A 25,232-nucleotide genomic window follows, 5' to 3' on the forward strand; every position below is an offset into this window, starting at 1 on the left:
GTTATAGGAATAGTGTTACTACACCACAAATCATCAAAATGCCTCTATACCTCCTACCCCATTATCTTTAAATTTGTAAATACCAAGATAAAGTACCGAGTTTTGTCCCACATTGGTTATGTCTTCAAATTCATATTTTTGATGGGCCAGAGTGGTAGTACATTGGGTAGGGTCTTTTGCCTTGCATGCAGCAGGTCGGGATTTGATTCCTGGTATCCCATATAGTCCCCTGATCCTGCCAGGCATGATCTCTAAACGGAAAACCAAGAGTAAGCCCTGAACATTACATACCTCCCCACCAAGATATATGTTTTTGAACTGAGATTACTTGACTATGTTGTATTTCATTTATTATTTTTTTCATAAAATGAACTGAAACTTTAAAACTGGTAAGGAAAAAAAAGCTGGTTAATTCTATATGAATGCACTTATTTAATAAGATCTTAATTTTTATAACATATAAACAAGCAAATAAGATATTTTTCACATGTTATGACACATATATGATAGCATTACATCAGTACCAGGCTTGAACACTATGTCATCTAAACCCAAACTTTGGGAGTGTGTCTTGGAGTATGTACTAGCTTTCTTTGAAAAATTACACAGTTGGGCTGGGGAGATAGTACAGATGGTAAGGTGTTTGCCTTGCATATGGCCATGATTGGTTTGAATCCCTAGCACCAGATAGGTCCCCTGAATGCCACCTGGAGTGATCCCTGACAAAGCCAGCAGTAAATTGTGGACATCACTGGCTCTGGCCAACAACCTCTCTGCCTGCCAAATAAAAATGAAATGAAAAGAAACTGATTCTGTTGCCTAGTGTTCATGGATAATGATTAGAACACAGAAATATTCTGATAAGTTTAGGGAAAGTGCATCTATATCTATATCTATATCTATTCCTATTCCTCTCATGTGTGTGAGAGAGACAGACATAGAGAGACACAGAGAGAGAGATGACCTAATGGAAACACCACTGATAACTCTATAAGAATGTTTTCCTTAAAGAAAAGTAATAGAAAAAGGAAGACCAGAAACTGGGAGTTGACTACTGACTTAGAAAGCGATCATCACAAATCCTAAAGGGGATTCAGGGCTGGATTTAGTGAAGCAGAGTTTGGTTTATTGTGTATTTATGCTATGACAAGCACAATAGTATGTTCAGAATAACAAATTTAAATTAAAAATGAAGGATTCTTGATATTAGCTGGAGAAAAATGTATAACAATTTAAGTAAGAGATCAATGAAAGCTAAGAAGCAGCTTTAGTTAAAGGAATGACGCAGGAGATGATTGGTATAAAATATAAGAAAAAGTACATTTGTTTTTTGCTTGAGGTAAGATTGAGGACCAAAATACTAGAATAAAATTATTTTGGAAACTTTCTCTGTGGAAAAAATGTTACATATTAGTACTATTAAAGCTGTATACAATATATGGAAGCTGATTGTGGGTGTGTCATGGGAAGGATAAGAGAACTATATACCGAGTTTCATGTAAGTTACAATGGAGCGTCTGATCCCATGATATTTTGGGCAGAATTCAAATGGGCATGAGCTGAATATGGATACAAAGGTGGTTTAGTATGCCATCATTTTCTAAAAAGTGGATTAAAATTATAATTAAAGATGTGTACTTTTGCTAATATAGTTACGCCTCACATTTTTTTCCAAAACAACTTACATTAGCTAAGATATTGGTCCTAATGGCTAAAATTACTCCTTTATATAAAGAATAAATAATGAATATGACACTAACTTCAACCTAATGTAAATGAGGTTATTTATTTTATTAACTATTAAACAACAACTTTGTTTTATTGCCATTTAGAACTCCAAAACTATATTCAGTACTGAAATTTTAATGATCCTTTCAGTGCAGTCTCTGAATGGTGCCATTTACAATACAATTCTAAGCTTTTGGAACTAACTGAAGGGTAGGGTAATGAGGCTTATAAGATGTTGAATGAGTCAACATATGATTAATATTGAGTCACTTTCATATTCTCTATTGCCTGCCTTTTTGCTTAAGTATTTTTAAAAAATCTGTGATGAATTGTTATGAGAATCAAAGGGGTTGAACAGGTTTATTCTATGGATTACCCTCTCTGGTTGTTAATAGCTTATCTCCTCTACACTAAGAAGTCTCACTCCAAAGATGGCTATCTAATTTTTATTTAATTCATTTTGATTGCCCTTTTGCCTGATAAATATAAAAGATTTTGGGATCTTAAGGTGTTTATACTCTTAACTCATAATAGGTCATATGACCATCATTCTTATAACTTTACCATAATAAACTACAGGTTTGGGTACATAGCTATTTAGTATGTGTGGTATATGTGGATGGTGGATGGCTTAATAGTATCAGGATAACAGTAAGTCTTACTGGCTTTCTTTCAAGTCAAATGCTTCCAGGCTGGTTTCTGTTGCTGTGATACCCTTATGTTTGAAATAATTTGAGGAATAAAGCCTTAGTAAATCTATTTTTAAGTGATTATAAAAAGTAGTGTAGTGGAGAGCAGTACTTATTGTTGCTAGAGTGCAATATTCATTTATAATGAACGATCGACTCATCTTAGAGCTAAAAATCAGTGATTTAAAACTAATTATATATATATATATATATATATATATATATATTATGCCTCTTGTAGGAACCAAAGGGAAAAGTTAGTCATGTGTTCTTGAAATCCTTCCTTCCTGTCACATCCATAATCCAAACCTTCCTATTTCTGGTACTTCTTAATTTTCTTTGTGAGATCTTTCCCCTGTATTCCACCCTTAGAGTTTTTTAGTGCCCTATAATGTCTGTTCAGTTGCTTAAGCCAGAAACCTTCTGTAAGCGAGGAAATAACCCTTTTCTTCACGCCCACATTCACTTTACCAGTATTTCTTATAGCTTCTCCTTGCAAAATGTTCTTTCAGTGTAGTCAGAATTCTGCCTGCCTCTGCTGTCACCCTTCTAATCTAAGCCATTGTTATTTCTTGTTTGAAAATAGTACAATAGCATCTGTTCAGAGCTTTCATTCACTTCCTCTTCCACCTGCAGTGGCCCCTGCTCATTTATAAAATCCTAAGTGATCTTTTAAAAACATAAATACCACACATCACTCACTATGCTTGTTTTGCTTTGTTAATAGTTTTCTATTCTACTAAGAGTCCGGTTCTTCCCACAGCTGTCCAGGCCCTGCCTTAACAGATCCCTGCTTACATTTCCCAATTTATCTCCAGACATTCTGGCTTGATCAAAAAACTCTAGCTCAGGGGGACCTTCCTTCAAACCTGAGCTTGAAAATACTCTTTTCCTCCTGCTTTGAGGACACTGCTATTAGATCATCTATGGGGTATGGTCCATCTGATCCTTAAATCTGAGCCTAAATAAGACATTTTGGATAGATCTTTATTTCAGATCCCAAATAGGTCTTCCCTTTTGTCCTACATTCAGTATTCATTTTGTAATGTTCAAACATTTTGTCTCTTTTAATTATACTATTTGTTTACACTGTATTTTCTCCATCAACTGCATCTTTGTTGAATGAAATGAATGTATGGCACATGTGCATGGAATAAGAGTTCAGCCGAACAAAACTAACTGCTCCATCTGGAATACTATGGTCTTACAAAAGGACTGTTGGGTAGAAGTGACTAGCAACCATCTTCCTAAAGAGCACAGCTAACTTATTTCTGGAAGTTTTTGTTTGAGAATAAGACAAGTAACAATGATAAAATTATTTCAAATAAAACACTCAAGGCTCTACAGTTCTCTTTGTATTGAGACCCTCCCTATAAGAAGAGTTAATGTCACCAAAGATTATTTCCCCTTCTTCATGTCACTTCATTATGCTTCTCATTCATTCCAGTGAGTGACTAAGAGAGTAAAAATTGTGGAAGTGCGTGTGCAGTGTTGGTCCTATCTTTAGTAGCATCTTTTATAGCACATTGCCAGTTGTGGTGAGGTTATAATACAGCTACTCTATAAACATTTCCTGAAAATTTGAGAAACTCTGCTTAGATTTGTCTGGAGACCTTAGAATTAATTTGGGAGGATGGTGGGCTTCAGGGACCCAGGAGCTATTTCTGGCAATATTCAGCCCAGTGATTTAGAACTGATGGTTTGCTGTTTGCCCTGGTGATGCAGAGCTACTCAGGCCCTGCAATGCTTGAAGACAGTGGTGGAGGCCTAAGGCCATTACAGCAGTGCTCAGAGGACTACCAGTGCTGTTCTTAGTGATTGTCAAAGTGAAGGGCTGCCAGGGATGGAATTTAGGGCTTCACATATGCAAGGCAAGTGCTTCACACCCTGACTCGAACCATGAATTAATTTAGGTTATATATCTCTAGACCCCACTTGTACTCAGTGCTTCTCCCCCTAATGTTACCCCCCCCCGCCCACCTCATTCCTGCGCGCACACACATACCTGCCCCAGCTTCAGGATCTGTTCTCTCTTCCTCTGTAGCCCATATTTGTCTTTTGGATCATGGCTAGGCCAAGGCCATAAGTTCGACTTTTAACTAGCTGGAAGCATTCAGTCTTAGATCATGTACCAATTGTACTTTGTGCTCTGAATCCCATGTCTTCTGTGCTTATTTACTGCTCCCTTCTTTGGCTCCTGTAGCCTGCCTAAACTTTATGGTTTTTCTGTTTCTTTTATACCTTTCTCATGGATGATTGTGACCTTCTGTCACAAAGGATACATTTTTAGGATCCAAGCTTTAGATTTGTATGAATGATTACTACCATAACTACTGTACACATGTCATCAACTATTCTAATAAGCTTTTAAAATATTTGTACAATGTAAAAAAAAAGAACCTCTTTGTAGGTATTCTGATTGTATTTTTAATCCATTCATTGGTATTGCTTATATTTACCTGCAGTGGCTGAATATTTGAACCCTAGAATTCTTGGACTGAGGATGTAACTGCTTACCATTGAAGGAGATAAACTTCTAAAGGGCTGAGTAGTACAAGATGATAAATAGTGGATCCAATTTAGAAAATCACATTTGTTTACATTCTTTCTTCCATTTTTTCCTGTTGTTCTGTCCTCTGTCTTCAGTAAAAATTTAAGGTCACTAACCCCTTAAATTATGAGTAATACTCCATTGTAACTTTTTTGTTAAGTTTATAATTACTATGTATTAGTGCTCTACTCTAAAATACATATGGAGACATTAGCATTTGGTATCCTATATTCAGGCTTCCATCTAATATATATTATTTTTTATGGCTATTATTTATGCAATGGTGATATTTTTCAGTTTTCTTAGAATATTATGCTTTATATTTTATCTATGTTTTTATGTAGATAAAACATAAAGTATTTATTTTTTGTGTTTTATCTCATAAGCAAAATAAATGATTTTATTTTGAATTAGAATAAAGGTATACATACATTCAAACTGATAATGATTTTCTGTGCACTTAATTTTATCTTCATGTTGGTATATCAAGTCCATCTGAGGCACAGTTTGTAGGAAAAGAAAGAAAATAACAGAAGCAACTGCCAAGATGAGAGGAAAGAATAAATGTGAATGGACTGGAACCAAAATAAGTTGAATTCTGTTGCTGAATTAAGAAGTTATTTGTTTCTGCATTAGAGGTTATCGCTCTATAAAAACCATCAAAAATGCTCAAATTTTTGTAATGTGAAGAATGAATTAGATAAGAAAGGGAATCATTCTCAAGGAACTATTCCAGAATTTTTAAAATCATAGAATCATTGTTAATGGCCAAAGATCCCTGCTGACATATTGGTGCTGTGAATTTATTGTCAAGCTTTTGAACTTGTGAGACTTGTGAGACAATAAAATGATTAAAAGTTTGAGAAAGGGAATGATTGGGAAGAGAAAAAGAGATGGAGAGAGAGGGGGAGGGAGGAAGACATAGAGAGACAGAGATACAAAGAAAGAGAAAGGAGTGAGATTGAGAGGCACAAAGAGAGAGAACAAAGAAATAGGAGGATTTGAAAAGGGTTTATTTCAGGCTGGTAGTCAGTAGATCTGAGTTCCACTTTTATGTCTAACGTGAACTTGGCAGGCATCTGACCCTTTCGTGCCTTTGTTTTCTTTTCTGTCAAGTAGGAATAATAGTACATCTGTTCTACTTACTGCACAGGTTTGTGGCAGTAATAGAACAAGATGTTGAATGTGGAAGTGTTTTGAAAGCATGATATATTCTTTGCAGATAAAAGGTCACATTTTCCTAGTATAGCATACTTTTACAAAATGAGAAAATTTTGGATGTTATTATTGGGATAGTTTATTCTAGTTCTTAATTTATAACATAGTATCATAGGCTCAGAAGTCGAATGATTTAGTGAAGTGTGGGTTAAGAATCAAGTGGATTTATCTTTGAATTCAGACTCTGTCACCTACTAGTTGTGCAACAATGTAAGGTTATGTAACTCTCTGGGCCTCAGTTCTATGGTGACAATGAATTGTGAGACTTTAAATGGGGTGAGGTTCACATTGTGGAATATAGAGTAACCATTCAATAAATTTTAGTAGTAGTTCTTACCATAGTAGTAGTAGAATTACTACTATGACTAGTGGTTTGCTAATTGGTTAATAGTTTCAATTTGGATTAGAATCATGAAAATCAGAAAGTTTTGTCATCAACATGATTGTTTTATTTTAAAATTTTATTTATTAAAAAATTTCTTCTATATATAAAGGCCGTTTCACTTTACCCTGATTCTAAAAACTGTCTAAGGTATTAAAGCCTAATGCACACTAATCTTTGGATATTAGATTGATCCAAATTAATTAAAGCAGATAATTTACCTCCTAAGACTCACATATAATTGCAACAAGGCTGAATTTGGCAAGATCTTACCAGAGGAAATAATGAATGACCTAAGGCATCATTTTTAGAGAGGAGAGAGTATACACACTTGGAGTTGGGGAACAGTTTTCTGTTTTTTTTTTTTAATGCTGCTGAGTTAAAACAAGTGTATGTTATCCAAAATGTAATTAAATTTATTGCAGAGAGATGCAATATGAGAATCATCTAAACAATATTTAACAAATGATTTCTACAGTGACCCTCCGAACCTAAGCAGGAGTAATTCCTGAGCACAGTAAACCGTGAGCAAAGCCAGGCATTGCTCAAAAACAAAAACAAAAGATTTATTCAGTACTCAATTTTAACATCAAGCCATTGTAATTGTTGAAATTACAGTGTGTAACACATGGTGATGGGAGCTTAGTGGATTTTAGAAACTAGGCAAAATAACGTGGCAATCTATGTCTTGTAAGAAGAGAATGTTAATGAATGTTCATTGTATGATTATGTTGACCTTGCTGGAAATATATCCCAAGATACCCCAATCGCTTTTTGCATTAAAATGTAAACAAAAATTACCTTAAAATTCAGTTAAATTCACTTACAACTTGAATTACATTATAAACAAATCCCAACTGTTTCCTTCCCAATCATAGCTCTGTATTGTAGTTTAGATTTTTTTAATTCAAGAATGCTGTTGAGCTAAGAAGTAGGATTGAAGAGGCAAAAATTTTAACAGCTGGGCTACAGAGGACTACTCCAAATGTTTTTCTTGCTTATATTGATTAATCAGGTATTTCAGGATAGATTAAAAGTATTCTTCCTACAATGACTCCTAGGAATAAAAATTCTTATGGGTCCCTGTAAGAACTGTCAAGGATATGAACTGTCAATAAAGTTTGAACTTGTCAGTTCCTAGACTAGCCTGTAGACTAAGGTGACCTTGAAACTTCATTTACTACTTCTCTTGACCCTTAGCTTAAAACTGAGAGTTAAAGATTTAATGGAGTACTTTTTCTTTCTTTCTCTTTTTTTTCTCTTTCTTCTTTCCTCCCTCCCTCCCTCCCTCCCTCCCTCCCTCCCTCCCTTCCTTCCTTCCTTCCTTCCTTCCTTCCTTCCTTCCTTCCTTCCTTCCTTCCTTCCTTCCTTCCTTCCTTCCTTCCTTCCTTTCTTCCTTCCTTCCTTACTTCCTTCTATTATTTAATGTTATTTTTAAGTTTAGGACCATTCCCAGTTGTGTTCAGTGCTTACTCTTATGCCCAAGGATCACACCTATTAGGGACCATACATGGTCCCAGGGATTGTACCTGACTTGGCTACGTATTAGGCAAGTGTCCTACCCACTTTAATATCATTCCAGTTTCTAACTTTGACTTTTTAAAATAAAGTTTTTATAAAAGAAGTGATCATATATTAATTCTAGTGTTACTGACCTTGGCTAGTTAAGTGCACATTAACTGTCACCTGTTTTTGTGATTCAAGGCACAAGAAATTAAAAGAAAAGCTGTGAATGGCATGTAAACAACTTTAAGGTCTCTAGGATAGTGTAAAATAAAAAAATATGACCTTGGGGCTGGAGAGATAGGGTAGGGTGTTTGATTCCCAGCATCCCATATGGTCCCCTGAGTACCACCAGGGGTAATTCCTGAGTGCAGAGCCAGGAGTGACCCCTGTCCATCGCCAGGTATGACCCAAAAAGAAAAACATAAGGCCTCATTTTCTGTTCATATATAGTTAATGATTTGAGTCCAAAGTTTGAGATCATGGTTCCAAAGAGTTTCAGTTATAGGAATTGTTTATTAACATAATATAAATTATACTCAGTGAAATTTGTGATATAAAATCTTTATGAAGTCAGCAACATTTAAAAATATTCTATAACCTTTGTTCTTTATGTTTAGTATATTGCCTATAAATCATGTCTCTTCTCACAGTACTTTGCTGAATTTCTATGACTTAGACAAAAAGAGCTTTTAAGGCCATCTGAGACCTAGCTCCAGACTGCCTCTGTCGTCTCATCCAGCCATCTCTTTCCCTCTTACTCACTTGACAATTAAGACGGGCAAATCTGTTTTTGAATCCTGGAGCAAATGAAACTCATCCCAACCTCTGGGCTTTTGCAGTTGTTTTTGTCTTTCACCTGCAGTGCTCATAATCAATGTTCTTGGCATGATTATATCTTGTTGTCTGCACTCCACAGCTCAGAGAAACTTTCCTCACCATCCAACTTGAGACAGCTTCCCCTACTCTTTGAAACCACCTAATTTACGTAGATATTTCTGGCATACAATTTAATAGCCACATTGTAGAATATCATTTAATACAGATTTTAAAGAGTGAATTATTATCACATTGACTTCAGCATTTGTAAATTAGTATACCTGAAATTATTTTTATTTCATTTCTTTTTGTTTTTTTTTTTGGCTATAGTCAGTGATCTCCAGAACTTAATCCTCCTGGCTCTGTGCTCAGGGGTAACTCCTGAAGGGTGTTGAGATGATTATATTATTTGGGGTGCCATGGATCAAACCCATACTGGCCACATGCAAGGCAAATACCTTAACCTACTGTACTATCTCTCTGGCTCTTGTATTTTATTAGTCTCAAGTATTAGAAAAATAATTTATATCCAGTGATGTGTTTGAACCAGCTCATACTGGCTTATATAAGAAATACTTGTTAAATTTTCAAGTATTTTGCAAGCAGAATGTTCTTGCATTATTAGCTTGAAATTTGCCATGGTATGAGATTTTATGATGCAAATTTGTCAGCCACTAGAAAAAGGCCTTATTTAGTTCTCCCTGGGGAGTCAGTTGACCAAAATACCATTGTGTATAGCTAACATTTCAGAACAGTACTTTGAAATAACCAAGTTATTTTTATGTACATTTGCATTTCAAAAGTCACAAATTTGGGATATGGAAGAAAAATTTGTGTGTGTGTGTGTGTTCACTCTTAGGGCAGATAACCTGACCACCTAACCACCTCTAGAACTTCTAATAACAGCATTTACAGCTCCCATATTAAAAACTGCTCAGAGGATTGTATAAGCAGCATCAATGTCTTTGTTATTATTGATATCATAGACTTTTATTTCAGGGAAAGAAAATGATTCAAAGAATCAGGTACACAGGTATTTTTTGGCTGAAATCTCCAGGAATTTCTTGTAATCAGGATGGGTGACTTCCCATTAGAAGCCTTGCAGCTATGCCCATGTTTTACCTCTCATAGCTGCTGCCATATAAGCTCATCGACCAGCCTTGTTTCGGATACTCATACATAAATATCAAAGGCACTAGCTGCAAAAATGTCTCAGACATCTGTTCACAGCTTAGACCTCTGGAACCATCTCCAGAGGTGGGAAATCCAGTTCCCGCCTTACCAAAGCCCCAGCAGCCACTCCTAGACCCCCAAGGACCACCATACCTTTGGCCAGACTGCCCAGTTAAATATTTTGGATTATCTGAACATATCCAAATTCTACAATGCTGACATCCCAGTAGTAGCACATCAGATTGGATGGGAATGTAATGCAGAAGCCAACCAATCTTAACTAATAAAAACATTAACACAGAAGGCTTAATTTGCAAGAACAGTTTAGTAAACTTCAGAAAAGAATTTTACGTGCCTATGGTGAGATACAAAAATTTTCACAAATTTTCTCCTATGTAAATATATTTTGATCATTCTGTTAGCTGTTTAGTAGAAACAATAAATATAAAATAAATTACAGGGGCATGCTTTAAGGGTGGTTGGGAAAATTGAGACAGTGGTGGAGAGAAGATCATGTTGGTGGTAGGATTCGTGGGAATATTGAATGCCAGTAGCAAATCATCATGAACAACTTTGTAAATCATGATGTTTAAATAAAACAGGGTTAGTTAGCATCTTTCATTGGTTATAATTTATAATTTGGAGCAAGTAGAGTCTAATGAGCATTAACCTAAGGTTTTGAGCCCTCAGTAGAATTGGATTTAAATATACATTGCATGACTGTAGGCCTTTAAGTATTACTCACAGGCAAGAATATCTTTGAATTACAATACGCAGAGGTTGAACATTTCTATATTGCTGTGAGGGCAGATACATTATGAAATTTTAATTTTCATAACATATTATGAAAATTTAATCATATTATTGGCTGATACCTTTATAAAGAGATATATTTTCATAGGCTTTATGTAGAATTTATCTATATATATTAGTATGTTGAATATACACACATAGCATAGTTTTTATACCTTTCAGTTTGCACATGACATAGAGCCTGTACAAAGCCTGTTTGTTTTCTTAGAGTCTTGAACTTGTCTTACATCTAAAATGAAATTCAAGAAGCAAGAGCATCCTGGAGGTTTCCTCTCTCTATCACCACTGCTTTATGAGAAGCACTTAGAAAATGTTAGTAATTTTTAATAATTTTAATAATATTCAACAATTTTAATAATTCCAAAGGATTGTGTTAGACTTTATTGTTTATCTTTTCTGTTGTCTTTACAAAACAGGTTAATAGTACTGTTTATAAGAAAAGAGAAAGTGGCTTTCTTTAATCATTTTTGGCTGAGATGATTATTTTCTTGGAGGAAGCCTTTATTTCTAATCTTTTGGCATTTCTAGGACTTAGATATTTAGTGGAATACTATTGATATTTCCCAAAGGAAAATATACCATCTGTAGCTAAACAATTTGGGATTCTGGGGATGATAGCACTCAATTTTCATTATAACAGAAAATATGAACCCAAAAAAGATGAAGGAAATTTTAGTAAAGAGACCATCATACATTTGATTAAAACTAATCTCCTGAAACTCAAAAAAGTCTTGTCATTTGAAAAAGAATAATGCTAGTGTACAAGATCTCAGGAGACAATATTACTGATATTCTTAAGGTTAAAAATGATAAAGATCATTTTAAACGAAGATCTCATGAAGGTCATGGATGGGGACAAGTTTTGCATCTGGTATTAAGCATTCAAGAGAAATAACTTTTTACCTAATGAGAAAGTAAGTTTTAGCAAGCAATAATTAAACAAAGATTACCTGCCTTGCACCCCTCAGTGAGCTCTCCATCTATAACAAGTTACAGAACAAGAGATTGAATAACAATCTAAACCACTGACCATCGATCACCCTTAAATACCTGCCTATAATATTAAAATATGAATTATGTTAAAGATAATTAATTTAAAAGAATAATATTGAATTTATCTTAAATAAACGAATAGTATTTAATATCTAGTTATTATTTAAGTGAACATTAATCATTTGTCCATAGAAAAATATTTTTTTTTAATTAGTAGAATTATTTTTGGGAATTATACATAAAATGAGATTTTTAATATTAATATGTCTATTATAGAAAATTTTACAGAGAAAAAAATGGAAAAAATGCCCATGACCATAGGCAATATATCTGTGACCAAAGACAGCAGCATTTTTCATATTTCCTTTTAAATTATTTCAGATCATCATAGAATGCTTTGGGCTGGAGAGATAGTACAGTGGATAGGCTGCTTACCTTGCATGTAGCTTGCCTGGGTTTGATCCCTGGCAACCCATATGGTCCCCTGAGTCCTGCCAGGAATGGATCCTGAGTACAAAACCAGGAGTAGGCTATGAGTACCCTGTGACACTGTTCTCCCCCCAGCACCTCCCCTAAACGGAATGACCTACATAACTGCCACTGCAAATACTACTACTGTCACCCAATTCACCACCCACTGTTTATTGAAGCAATATATTCTTTTCATCAATCTTCATATAATTTTACTGGCAATAAGTGTTTAGAATATTGCGTTATTATTGTATAGTTTTCACTTTTACCATCTTCAAAGTGCCTAAGACCTTTTATTGATGTCCTTATGTTACTTCAAGTCCACCTCTTCATTTCTCTCCCCTCCACATAACTTGGTAATCTGTTTTGAAGTCTAAGGTGTTGGCAGTTTTTAAAATACCATTTTGTAGATCATAAAGTAGAAACTTGCAACTATAGCAGTAAAGGCAAGCTTCTCAAATGCAATTGGTGACAGAACTAGTATTGAGTTGAGATACCTAAATTCAGTCTATTCATTTAACATTTGGTTGTATACATTCTTTCATCATCATATTCTTTCTTATTCTAAAAAATTTATATCTGCTCTTATACTTTAGAATTTTCCTTTTACCAATAGCATTTTTAATAATATTTTAATTACATCATAGCAGTTAATATGAATATTTACAATATTAATACCTTTTCCATATATTTATTTCTTACATAAACCTTTTCATCACTTAAAACTAAATCATTACAGATCATGACATGTATAGGCTAGTCCACTTAGACTGCGATCTCAATGATACGCCATCCAGAAACGGTGAGGGCTAATGCTCTAGTCAGTATGCAGGTCATTTTAAATTATGGCAGGTCATTTCCCTGAAAGCATTTGATAAGCAGATGTGGGCAAAGACCAACTTGTCATTGAGTGTTTTTTAAATGAAGACTTTTAATATCAAATTGCAAAAATGTCATGCCTTCTCTATGTTGCTAAGGATTTTGCTTCCTTCTTCCCCAGGTTTTGACTTCTCTGAGTATGTTCTGTGCTTCTCTGGACTAGGTGTTCTTGAATTTCTCTCCACTTCAATTTTTGTATTTTTAAAATGTCAATTGTGGCTTCTTACCCCAGTGAATAAATTATCATGATCTTTTGAGTCCTGCAAATTTTGCTGTTATTCTATCACTTCCAGTTATAAGGATTATCATGATCTTTCCCATTGATTACCTGTTTCATCCCATATATGAATCAGATCATGTTTAAGATCTTTTGTTCAACAGAATTTTATCTGCCTAATCCCTTTCAGCTACTTGGAGAAATAAACATTTTCTGAAGCAGCCTAAATCCAGAATATTTCTTGAACAATCACACAGAACTGCGTGTGATGGTACAGACACTATTTACACAATAAAGAAAAATGTTAAATGATTTCTGCCATAGTGAGTAAGACACAAAAATAAACTACTACAATAAGTAGTAGTGTTCTTTTGTAACATATAATAGTGTGTTTTATAAAATTTTCCTTTAATGTGTATACTTATTTATAGACTATAAGTCTTAATTAAAATATTCACTGGTTTTCTCACAATCTTCATGGTTAAACTTTTCTTGTTTATACAATGGAATCATGTAAACTTGCTTGTTGGTTGGTTATGCTCATTACATAATCTTAAATTTTTTTCTTATTGCCTTTTCTGCTTCTACAGAATCACTTTGTTCACTTGCTTTCAGAAAATTAATGGATTTCTAACAAGTACATGCATTTGTGGTGTGCCAGAACACTGTGCAGCTCAGCTAAACCTCACAGACTATGAAAGCACTTGTCAGGTGTGCCAATTAATCTTCCTTCTCTTGCCATAGATCCAAGGATCTCATAAAGGAAGCCATCCTTGATAATGACTTCATGAAGAACTTGGAGCTGTCACAAATACAGGAGATTGTGGATTGTATGTACCCGGTGGAGTATGGCAAAGACAGTTGCATCATCAAAGAAGGAGATGTGGGGTCACTGGTGTATGTCATGGAAGGTATGACTTGTAACCCTGATCCTCTCACATTCTACGATTCCCTTTTTATCTTATCAGCCTGCATACAGATGGCAATGTGCTCTAAGGGATAAATATCATTTTGTTCCTGTATCGTTGAGATTGTTTCAAAAGAGGTGGCGTACAACTCAGATACAGTGCTTTATTAATTATTTGAAGTGTTTTTGCTTAGAATACTGTAGCACTGTAGCACTGTCATCCTGTTGTTCATTGGTTTTCTCTAACGGGCATCAGTAACGTCTTCATTGTAATACTTGTTACTGTTTTTTGGCATATTGAATATGCCACAGGTAGCTTGCAAGGCTCTGTCATGTGGGAGGGATACTCTCAGTAGCTTGCCGGGCTCTCCAAGAGAGACGGAAAAATTGAACCTGGGTTGGCTGCTTAGAATACTAATATGAAAAATTTATAATTTTTCCAGATGGGAAAAGGTTAATGTGAACAAAAATGCTATCAAACTGAATTAAGACTTCATACTATTAAATCAAAAGCTCAGCACTCACTAGTGGAAGTATTATTTGCTCAGATAATCAAAGTATCTCTAATTCTCTCTTTAACTCTTAATATAGGTCTAGGTTTTCTACTTTAACATTCATATGAAAAGAGAACATTTGTACTGATTTATTATGGTGATGATAGAAATAGATCTGAAGGGATTGAAGAGCATATTAGCCACCTAAGGTGATCTTGAGCAAAGTAAAGTAGAAACTAGTTCGAAAAAAGACGGAGACATCCCTTGTTCAGACGTGTTTTATGTCTAGCTGAATTTTCAGTGTATGTTTCTAGTTTTAGATTTATAATGATGCATTTTCCTTTTGTGGGAAGGAAAAAGCCTGAAGTGATGATTTAAATAAATAGTTAAAAAGTGTTCAAAACTGTCTATCATCTAAGAGAGTTGGCATATAAACCTCACAGTAGGTTTGTTTGGTGGTAGTGTCCTATCCCTGTCACCTGTCAGCAAGTGATTAATAGGAGCAATGTTTTTGAGTTTATGTGTGAATGTATATATTACATATGCATATATAATACAGCAGTGGATATTTACTCATGGTGATTTTTCCCCTCAGGGAACATTTGGCAATGTCCTGAGGATTTTTTTTGATTGTCACAGTTTGGGTCAGGAAAGTTCAGGGAATACCAGTGCCATGTAGTTGTCTGAATTAGCACTGCGGTCAGAATTAGCACTGGAGGGCAGTTGCTGACAACAGTAATCTGTGCCAAAATGTTTCAAGCAATGATTTGGAAACTGTCCTTTAGCCTTTTTATTTTATAAGAATGCTATGACGTTAATTTTAGTTTTTATGGCTTTTAACATAAAATAAGAAGCATTATATCACTATGCAAATTAACATTGGTAATGTTGTTTATGCATTTTTCTTTAACTTAAAATTTTAAGTGTATTTTGACATATATTAGGTCTTTTATCTTGGGAGGATATCAAGTACTTTACTTTTATTATCGTTTAGGTAAATTGGTTACAATAGTGTTAAGTACATGGTATTGATGTTACTACATCTCACCATGAAAGTCCCATTTCACAAATACAGAGAAAAAAATACAGATACAGAGAAACAAAACATGGAAATAGATATTGTGAAATAATCATTGCCTTTGGCCTTGGATTACAAAACAGATTACCAAGCAGTGGAGTTAGAGAAGTAGAGGAAATGAAGGTGGCCAAGATGCAATGTCTTGTAAGATCTTCAGTGCTGTGAAAATAAATTTCCAAACAACCTTTAACTGTTGTCTAAAAAATGGCCAAGTTATGTAGTATTTTTGTAAATATTTTTTTCCTTAACAACAAGTCTCACAATGGAGACATTACTGGTGCCTGCTGGAGCAAATCGATGAACAACGGGAGGACAATGCTACACTGCTAATTTTTGCCTTAATCCTCAAAAACAAAAACCTATGAGATAAGGCTGATCACTATTACCTTCTAAACGAAGGTAAAATAGATGAGGAAATAATAGTTTGATGAAGAGAAGTAATTTTCCTAGGGTTTTTCTTTTTTTCTTTTTGGGTTACCCCTGGTGTTGCATGCGTGCAAGGCAAAGGCCCTACTAGTTGTAGTATCTCTCCAGCCCCTCTAGATCTTTAGATCTACTAGTGTGTAGTAAAGTTGGGATATAGATTCAAACTCATTAACTCTTAATAGCACTGTGTATTAGGTTCTTGAAAGAAACAGAGACAATTGTGTGTGTGTGTGTGTGTGTGTGTGCGCGCGCGGTGCGTGTGTGTGTATTGAGAGAAATCTATAGTCAAATTGATCCCAGTTGGTGGAGACTGTCAAGTCCACAAGCTACAAGGTAAGTACAGTAGGCTGAGAACCCAGGGAAGACCTGATTGTACTGATTGTTCTACAGGCAGAAGTCTTATCTTTCTTGGGGACTTTAAATCTGCTGATGAAAATAGTTAAGGTAGGGTGGAGGATAGTATAGCAGGTGAAGGCTCTTGTGTGTTGCCTGCATTGCACTTGGTTTTGATTGTTGACGCCATATACAGTTCCCTGAGTATAGCCAGGAGTGATCCCTGAGGGCAGAGAGAGAAGTGAACCCTGAGAATAGCCAGGTGGAGCCCCAAATTAAAAATAAATATATTAATTAAAGGAAAATGTTAAGTTTAGAGTTTGTTTACAAGAGATAGCCTCTAGGTATTGCATTTTTTTCACACTGAAATATATTTTCTCCTAACAAATTTAAAAATCTGTATGGATTTAAATGTTAATCTTATCTAAAATAATTTCATAGAAACATTTAGAATAATGCTTTAACATATATATGGATAAAATAGCAAGTTGACATATAAAATTGGCATTCTAGGTTTACTCCTTGTTAAATTGGCACTTTTACACATCTTAAACTATTCTGGATTTTTAAATACAATGAAAAGTTATGTTTCCATTTGCCATGATACAACTAATCTTATTTAACTGAAAACACACTAATGCTATTTCCAGGAGATGATTTACAATCTTAAATGATGTTTCACACCTAATAAAATCCCATTATTTAATGCTTAACAGTAGTTAGCTTCTTTATTATATAATCATTATATCTTTGTTCTATGGTAAGTACATATGAAAAAGAAATAAAACAGATAATATTGTTCACATACATAATTGAATGTACTAATACATTAATAGCTCGATAAACAGACATACCTATGACAGTCTTCCTTAGGTGAAAGAGCATAAACTATTTACCCCCACTGCTTCAACTAATTTCAGTACATTTTGCTGCTCTTCTTTTTAATTGTAGGATAACAGAATGCAAGTTATTTTGATGATCTATTAGAATAGGATTTTAAATAGTATAACCATATTTAGCATCACAGGTCTTGCAGTGATGTTGACTGCCTTCAAAGAAACTCACATAAATGACCCTAGTCTTTAAATCTTGATGACAATTTGTCCCCAAGATGTAATTTTAACCAGCGTAAAGTAACTTTGATCTTATGTTAATGTCTGTTTGTCAAAATAATTAAAAAATTCAAAGAACCCTATCATTTAAATTTTTATAGGCTTTAATTGAGGAAATGTCTCATTGCTTAATTAGTTTTTTATCCACACATTTAATCATTTCAAAATTTAGATAACTATTCTTGATATAGACACATTCTTTTTCATCTGTGAACATTAATATTTATAAAGAGTAGAGTATACCATAACAACAATGGATGAATTGGCTACGAAAACTCTCTAATAAGTTTGCTTATTATTTGCTTATTATCAAGACACTTAGAAATACACTCAGGGAGTTTACACGGAAAATTAGCCCAATTTTTTCTCTCATCAACTAAGTGAAGCTTTCTTCACAAAAGGCCTTGTTTAACAGAAGCCTTAATTGATTCTTATTTAAGTCTGGGCAATGTCCCAAGTATTATTGCATACCTACATGTCAAAGTTTCTGATCGTTTTAACCAAAGAAAATAGCCAAATGATAAGACTTCACTAATGAGATGATGAAAGTAAATAATCTGAGGATGGTATGCATTATTTTTATTTTCATGCAAAATTATTTTCATTCAATTGAAAGTAGAGGTTTCTATTTTAAGTTTTGATTAGAATTACTTGTCATCGGGGTCTTAAGGCAACAGTAAGAAGATGTTATGAAATCTCTGCTTATATTTTAATTGGGTATTGTAATATATAAATGACTTGTACAGTACTTAAATATGATATTAATTTTTTTTTTTTTCCAAATGCCAGCTTTTTTTTTTTTTTTTTTTTTTTTTTAAATTTATTTATTTTTAATTAGAGAATCACCGTGAGGGTACAGTTACAGATTTATACACTTCTGTGCTCACACTTCCCTCATACAAAGTTTGGGAACCCATCCCTTCACCAGTGCCCATTCTCCACCACCCGTAAACCCAGTGTCCCTCCCACCCTCCCCAATCCCATCTCCCCCCCACCCCACCCTGCCACTGTGGCAAGGCATTCCCTTCTGCTTTCTCTCTCTAATTAGCTGTTGTGGTTTGCAACAAAGGTGTTGAGTGGCCGCTGTGCTCAGTCTCTAGCCCTCATTCAGCCCGCAACTCCCTTCCCCCACATGGCCTTCGACTGCAATGTAGTTGATGATCGCTTCTCTGAGTTGACCTTTCCCCGGAACGTGAATATGATATTAATTTTGATGTGATCTTTGTTAATATCATTATGCTACTTCCCTGTACTATTTTTAATCATAAAATAGAGTGCACTATCTTCCAAAATAAAACCAAAACTGTATTTAACAATGTCAAATTAGTGATAGGAATAAAACATCTTGGAGTCAATTCAATTCACTATTTTAATATTAAAAATTCCTAATTTATGTCCATTAAATTGGCTTATTTATGTGTATTAGTTTTATGTTTTTTCTTTAATCTATTTATTGTGAATGTAGATAGCATTTTTCTAAAAAATGAGAAATGTCTGTTTAGTAAGCATTGGTCATATTAAGTGAAACATTTTTAGTAAATATTCAATAGCTTTCCATGAGAAATCTACTGCTAATGTAGCTGTTATTAAAATACATATAAATACACACGTGTATATATACACTGGACTGGAATGATAACACAATGGGTAGGGTGTTTGCCTTGCACACGGCTGATCCGGGTTTGATCCTTCAGTTCGTCTTAGAGAGCTTGGCAAGCTACCAAGTGTATCCCGCCCCCACGGCAGAGCCTGGCAAGCTACCCTTGTTGTATTCAATATGCTAAAAACAGTAACAGCAAGTCTCACAATGGACACGTTACTGGTACCTGCTCGGCAAATCTATGAACAACGGGATGACAGTGCTGCAGATAGTGCTATATATGCACCAGATGCTATTAAATTATTTTATGGATATTACTTTATTTTATTTTGGGTTTGGGGCCATACTGGGATTTGCCCAGAGGTTACCTCTGACTATGCTCAGGGTTCACTCCTGGTGGGACTGAGGGGATCATATGAGGTACTGAAGGTAGAACCTGGGTTGAGCATATACAAAATAAGAACTCTTAATTACTGTACTTTCTCTCTCCAGCCTCTAGAGGTAATATATTAACACAACAACCTTAAGAAACAGACATTATATTGCCTACAAGTTAATAGACCTTGGCAAAGTATATTGATTTCCTACACATAATGACTAGATAGTATTAACATTTGGAATTCTTTTGTTTGTGGTTTTGGTTTTGGGGGTCCACCAAGTAATGATAAGGGATTACTCATGTGCTGCACTTAGAAATTTCTCCTGATGGAGTTGGGGAGCCATATAGGGTACCTGGAATGAACCCAGGTTGGCCATATGAAAGGCAAGCACTTTACCCACTGTACTATCTCTTTGACTTCTACGATATTAACTTTTGTAGTGAAATTGCAACTATTGTATTTAAGCATTAAGATAATCCTAGCTACGGAAACACATAAAATAGCTTTAAATTATTTTATTATTTACTCTTAAAATTAAAAAATGTTGAATTACAATAACTCAAAAAGAATTTAGGATAATTTCCAAAAGTATACCTCTTAGGCCTCCCTGCATTCTTCCAACTGATTTCTGACCTTGTATATATAAATATATATATCACTGTATCACTGTATCACTGTCATCCTGTTGTTCATCGATTGACTCAAGCAGGCACCAGTAAAGTCTCCATTCGTCCCAGTCCTGATATTTTAGCAGCCTCTCCTTACTCATCTTTCCCAAAGATTGGAGGCTCCTTCAGGGTCAAGGGAATAAGACCTGTTATTGTTACTGTATTTGACATATCTAATATGCCATGGGAGCTTGTCAGGCTCTCTCTTCCATGCGGGCAGGGCACTCTCTCTCTCTCTCTCTCTCTCTCTCTATATATATATATATATATATATATATGTATATAAAGAATGAATATGTATATATGAATATACATATTTATTCTTTTTTTGGTCACACCCGGAGATGCACAGCAGTTACTACTGGCTCTGTACTCAGGAATCACTCCTGGCAGTGCTTGGGGGATCATATGAGATGCTGGGAATGAACCCGGGTCGGCCACGTGCAAGGCAAACACCCTACCTGCTGTGCTTGCTCCAGTCCCCCCTTTTAATATATTTTATTTCATCTTTTCCTCTATCTTTATTGGTTCCTTTTATTTGATTTATTGAAAGATTGGCGGCTGTTTGTTTAGTCCTGACTTACTGCTGTATTATGTTTAAGACTTTACCATGATTTTGAAGGCCCTATTTTTGATTTTCTGTTTAAAATAATATCATTATTTTATTTATATCACTTTTTAAAAAGGAGCAGTGCCTTCTGCTCATCATGTTTGTGATTCTTATAATTAATCTTTCATAAATGAATGTTAAGTGATTTTTGGTTCGCACAAACTCTCAAGGTCTAAGCCCCTCTTGTTTCTTGTGTCATTGCATTCACATTTCAATTTCATCTCCAGAATATTGGATTTTTTACTTTTTGGTTGATACCTGGTTTGCATTCTATTACTCCAACACTATTCTCCAACATGCAAATAAATTATATTCCCATTGACAGCAAACTCATACGACTTTATACTGCAAGTTTGTCTGTTCTCAGCGTCCCCTGAAACACTTTTTTCTGTCTTTATATAATTGACTGATGTAATGAAAGATAATATTCAAAGAGGGATTTTATGTAAAATTGAACATTAGTGATGAGTCTCACCGTGTCTATTGGCATTCAAAACACTGCCTAAGAGTATGAGGGAATTGAATGCATTTTCATATGAGTAAAGTTTCTTAGTAAATTTTAACAGGAGAAACTGATCTTTTTTTTTTTTAAATTAGAAAAGACTTTATTGGATTACATTCTTTTTTTTATTTTTAATTAGTGAATCACCATGAGGGTACAGTTACAGATTTATACATTTTTGTGCTCATGTTTCCCTCATACTGATCCCTTCACCAGTGCCCATTCTCCACCACCAGTAAACCCAGCATTCCTCCCACCCTCCCCAGTCCTGTCTCCCCCCACCCCACACTGCCACTATGGCAGGGTATTCCCTTTTGTTCTCTCTCTCTGATTAGGTGTTGTGGTTTGCAATAAAGGTGTTGAGTGGCCATTGTGTTCAGTCTCTAGTCTACATTCGGCACGCATCACACTTCCCCTGCATGACCTCCGATCACATTTTATTTGGTGTTCCCTTCTCTGAGTTGCCTAGAATGAGAGACCAGCCTCCAAGCCATGGAGTCAACCTCCTGGTACTTATTCCTTATTTCTACTATTCTTGGGTGTTAGTCTCCTAGTCTATTATTCTATATTCCACAGATGAGTGCAATCTTTCTATGTCTGTCTCTCTCTTTCTGACTCATTTCACTTAGCATGAAACTTTCCATGCTGATCCACTTATATACAAACTTCATGACCTCCTTTTTTCTAACAGCTGCATAGTATTCCATTGTATAGATGTACCAAAGTTTCTTCAACCAGTCATCTGTTCTAGGGCACTCGGGTTTTTTCCAGATTCTGGCTATTGTAAACAGTGCTGCGATGAACATATAAGTGCAAATGTCATTTCGACTATACTTTTTTGCTCCTCTGGGATATATTCCCAGCAGTGGTATTGCTGGGTCAAATGGGAACTCAACCTCTAGTTTTTTGAGAATCGTCCATATTGTTTTCCAAAAGGGCTGAACTAGTCAGCATTCCCACCAGCAGTGTAGAAGTGTCCCTTAGGAGAAACTGATCTTTATGTTCTCCAAAATCAGCTGTTTCTTTTTGGTCTTAAGAATATTTCAGAAATTTAAGAGTAATCTAAAAGCTGTCTAGTAGTTGACATATAGTTCTACTTAATGTTATTTTTTTTCAGTTCCTTTTGTTGGACTAAGCTTAAATACTGTTACTATTAAAGATAATGCTCATAAAATACATAAAAACAATATGAATAAATATCTGTTTTTAAAGAGACTTAAAAGCAAGCTCTCAGAAGAGAGTGATGCAGAGAGTCAGTTGCCTGCACACCTGCCTGTCTTCCCCGGGGCCCCTAAAAGGGGACGGGCTCCAGCTTCCCTCCCCACACCGAGCAGAGCTCCTGGTGGCCGAAGACCCCCGGAACCTAGCTACAGCCATGCTGGAGGCCCCTCTCCACAGGTCTCATGCATGAAGGTACCGGCAGAGGAACCCAAGTGTGTGTAATCCCATCAACGGCCAACATCCAGAGAGAGACTTAAAAGCAAGCTCTCAGAAGCGCGATATCTTTAACCTGCTTCTCCCTTTGGGAGAAACTGGTAGTCTTCTGAGAGTTTCCTGCCCACATGGGACAGCCTTGCAAACTTCCCATGGTGTATTTATGTGCAAGATCCAGTAACAAGGTGGATCTCATTCCCGTGACCCTGAAGAGCCCCCAGTGCAACATCGTTGGGAGGGCCAAGTCCAGATGGACTTCTAAGATCTCAGGGAAGGGACGAAATGAGATGTTACTGGGCCCGCCCGAGAAATCAGTGATTAACGGGCTATCATGATCGTGATCTGTTTTTAAAATGTTATCTTAAACAGAAAATGTGGAAGTATTGAATATAATTATTATAATATATTTTAGTTATGGAATCAGTGGCAAAGATAGGGAACTAATAGTTAAGCCATGTTTCTTTGGGAATGCCAAACTCAAAAACTAAAGTGGTCAGATGTATCAGCGTTCTTATTGGGTTTTTTTGCATATTTATAAGAAATTATGGAATCAACAATTATTGTGTCATGTTCTTGTGATTGTGTATGTCTGAGAAGGAATATACATAGGATATGTCAATTACCTATTAGGGAATACATGTATATTTATGGTATAAAGGATAGTCATATTTTTCAAAGTAGAAAGCTATAAAGAGAATGCATTTTTGCTTCCATATCCATTTTCAACATATTTTGAGAATTCTTTATAAATTATAGTTAGAGTACAGTAAATATGTTTTGAATATACTTGATGAAAGCAATTACTTTTTTCTGTGTGGTTGGATTTTTTATTTGGAAATAATCACAAGTCATTTAGTGAATGACTTGATAAATAGGGATAGGTAATTAGCTGAATAATGCATTTAATCTTGGCAAATATATAAGACTATGTACGTAAGTACTACCAGAAAGTAATACCTTTTGTTAATTTGAGAAAAATTAACATACTATTTAGATTAAGAGCATAATTGTTGAAACATTGAAGTGTTTTGAAGATTAATCCTAATACTTACTTGACTGTATAAGACCTTGTGCGATTTTGTAAAATATAGCCTTATCACACTGTAATTCTACTAATGTATAATTCTCCATTATTTATTTTACTTAATTACTAAGGGTGGAATTGAATTGTGTTGCATTAAGAACAGTGTGATTTTTCTTAGTTTTGAGATTCCCGAGAGCTAAAATAATAAAAGGTTGCTGTTGTATGTTTTGCAATGGGAAAATATGGAAGTACACCAGTTAAAAAATTTGGAGCCAATGCTGGAGAGATAGTGCTGTGGATTGGGTGCTTGCCTTATACGCTGACGACTCAGGTTCAATTCCTGGCATGCTCTTCGATCCCTTGAGGCCTGCCAGCTGTTATCCCTGATTACAGAGCCAGAAGTAAACTCTGAACACAGCTGGGTGTGATCTGAAAACAAAACAAAATTCCAAAAATTCTGAGAACAAAGAGATAGGTCAGTGGGTTGTAGTGCAAGCTTTATATGCAAGTGGCCTCAGTACAGTGCCTGGCTCTACATGGTCCCTGAGGACTACCAGAAGCAACTTGTGAGCATGATTGGGTATGCTCAGAATCACAATGAAAATACTGAAATTGGTATAGCAGATATTAAAGGATGTGAAAGATATGAATATCTTTCTTTCTCTGTAGCATTGTACAGAGTCATCTGAACAAATGTCATCCTGTTGTTCATCGATTTGCTCCAGTGGGCACCAGTAGCGTCTCCATTGTGAGACGTGTTGTTATTGTTTTCGGCATATCGAATACGTCACGGGAAGCTTGCCAGGCTCTGTCGTGTGGGTGATACTCTCGGTAGCTTGCCAGGCTCTCCAAGAGGGATGGAGGAATCAAAGCCGGGTCAGCTGCATGCAAAGCAAATGCCCTACCTGCCGTGCTATCACTCTAGCCCATTACTCTAGTCATCTAGTCATTTCTTCAGTCATTTCTCTAGTCATTTCTTTCTCTAGTCATCACAATTATGAATGTTATTGTGGTGCTGATTAATTTTGTTAAAGTATCTGTCTCTCCATTTGGTAATCTGAGAGGATGCTAAATTTGAAAGTTGAAAACATGTTTTGGGTGAAAATTTCAAAAGAAAGACAGCATATTCTAAAAAAGGAAAAGAAAATATAGTGTCGTACTGTAAAAAACTAAGGCTCGCCGAGGTGCGAGCGCACTCGTGGGCTCTCCGGGCGGCTCTGTCTCACCG

The 25,232-nt window shown here is 35.4% G+C and overlaps 1 protein-coding gene across 2 annotated transcripts in view; it reads left to right on the plus strand.

Moving 5' to 3' along the window:
• The window catches only part of PRKG1 (protein kinase cGMP-dependent 1), a 1,291,607-nt gene that overhangs the window by 154,530 nt on the left and 1,111,845 nt on the right, over positions 1-25,232 (plus strand). For both annotated transcript variants that reach the window (XM_004607509.2, XM_004607508.2), the window contains exon 2: positions 14,181-14,347. In XM_004607509.2, coding sequence (XP_004607566.1) covers positions 14,181-14,347 — 167 coding nt within the window. The remainder of the gene's footprint in view (positions 1-14,180; positions 14,348-25,232) is intronic.

This window comes from Sorex araneus, chromosome 11, assembly GCF_027595985.1.
Source record: "Sorex araneus isolate mSorAra2 chromosome 11, mSorAra2.pri, whole genome shotgun sequence".
Taxonomy (NCBI): Eukaryota; Metazoa; Chordata; class Mammalia; order Eulipotyphla; family Soricidae; genus Sorex; species Sorex araneus.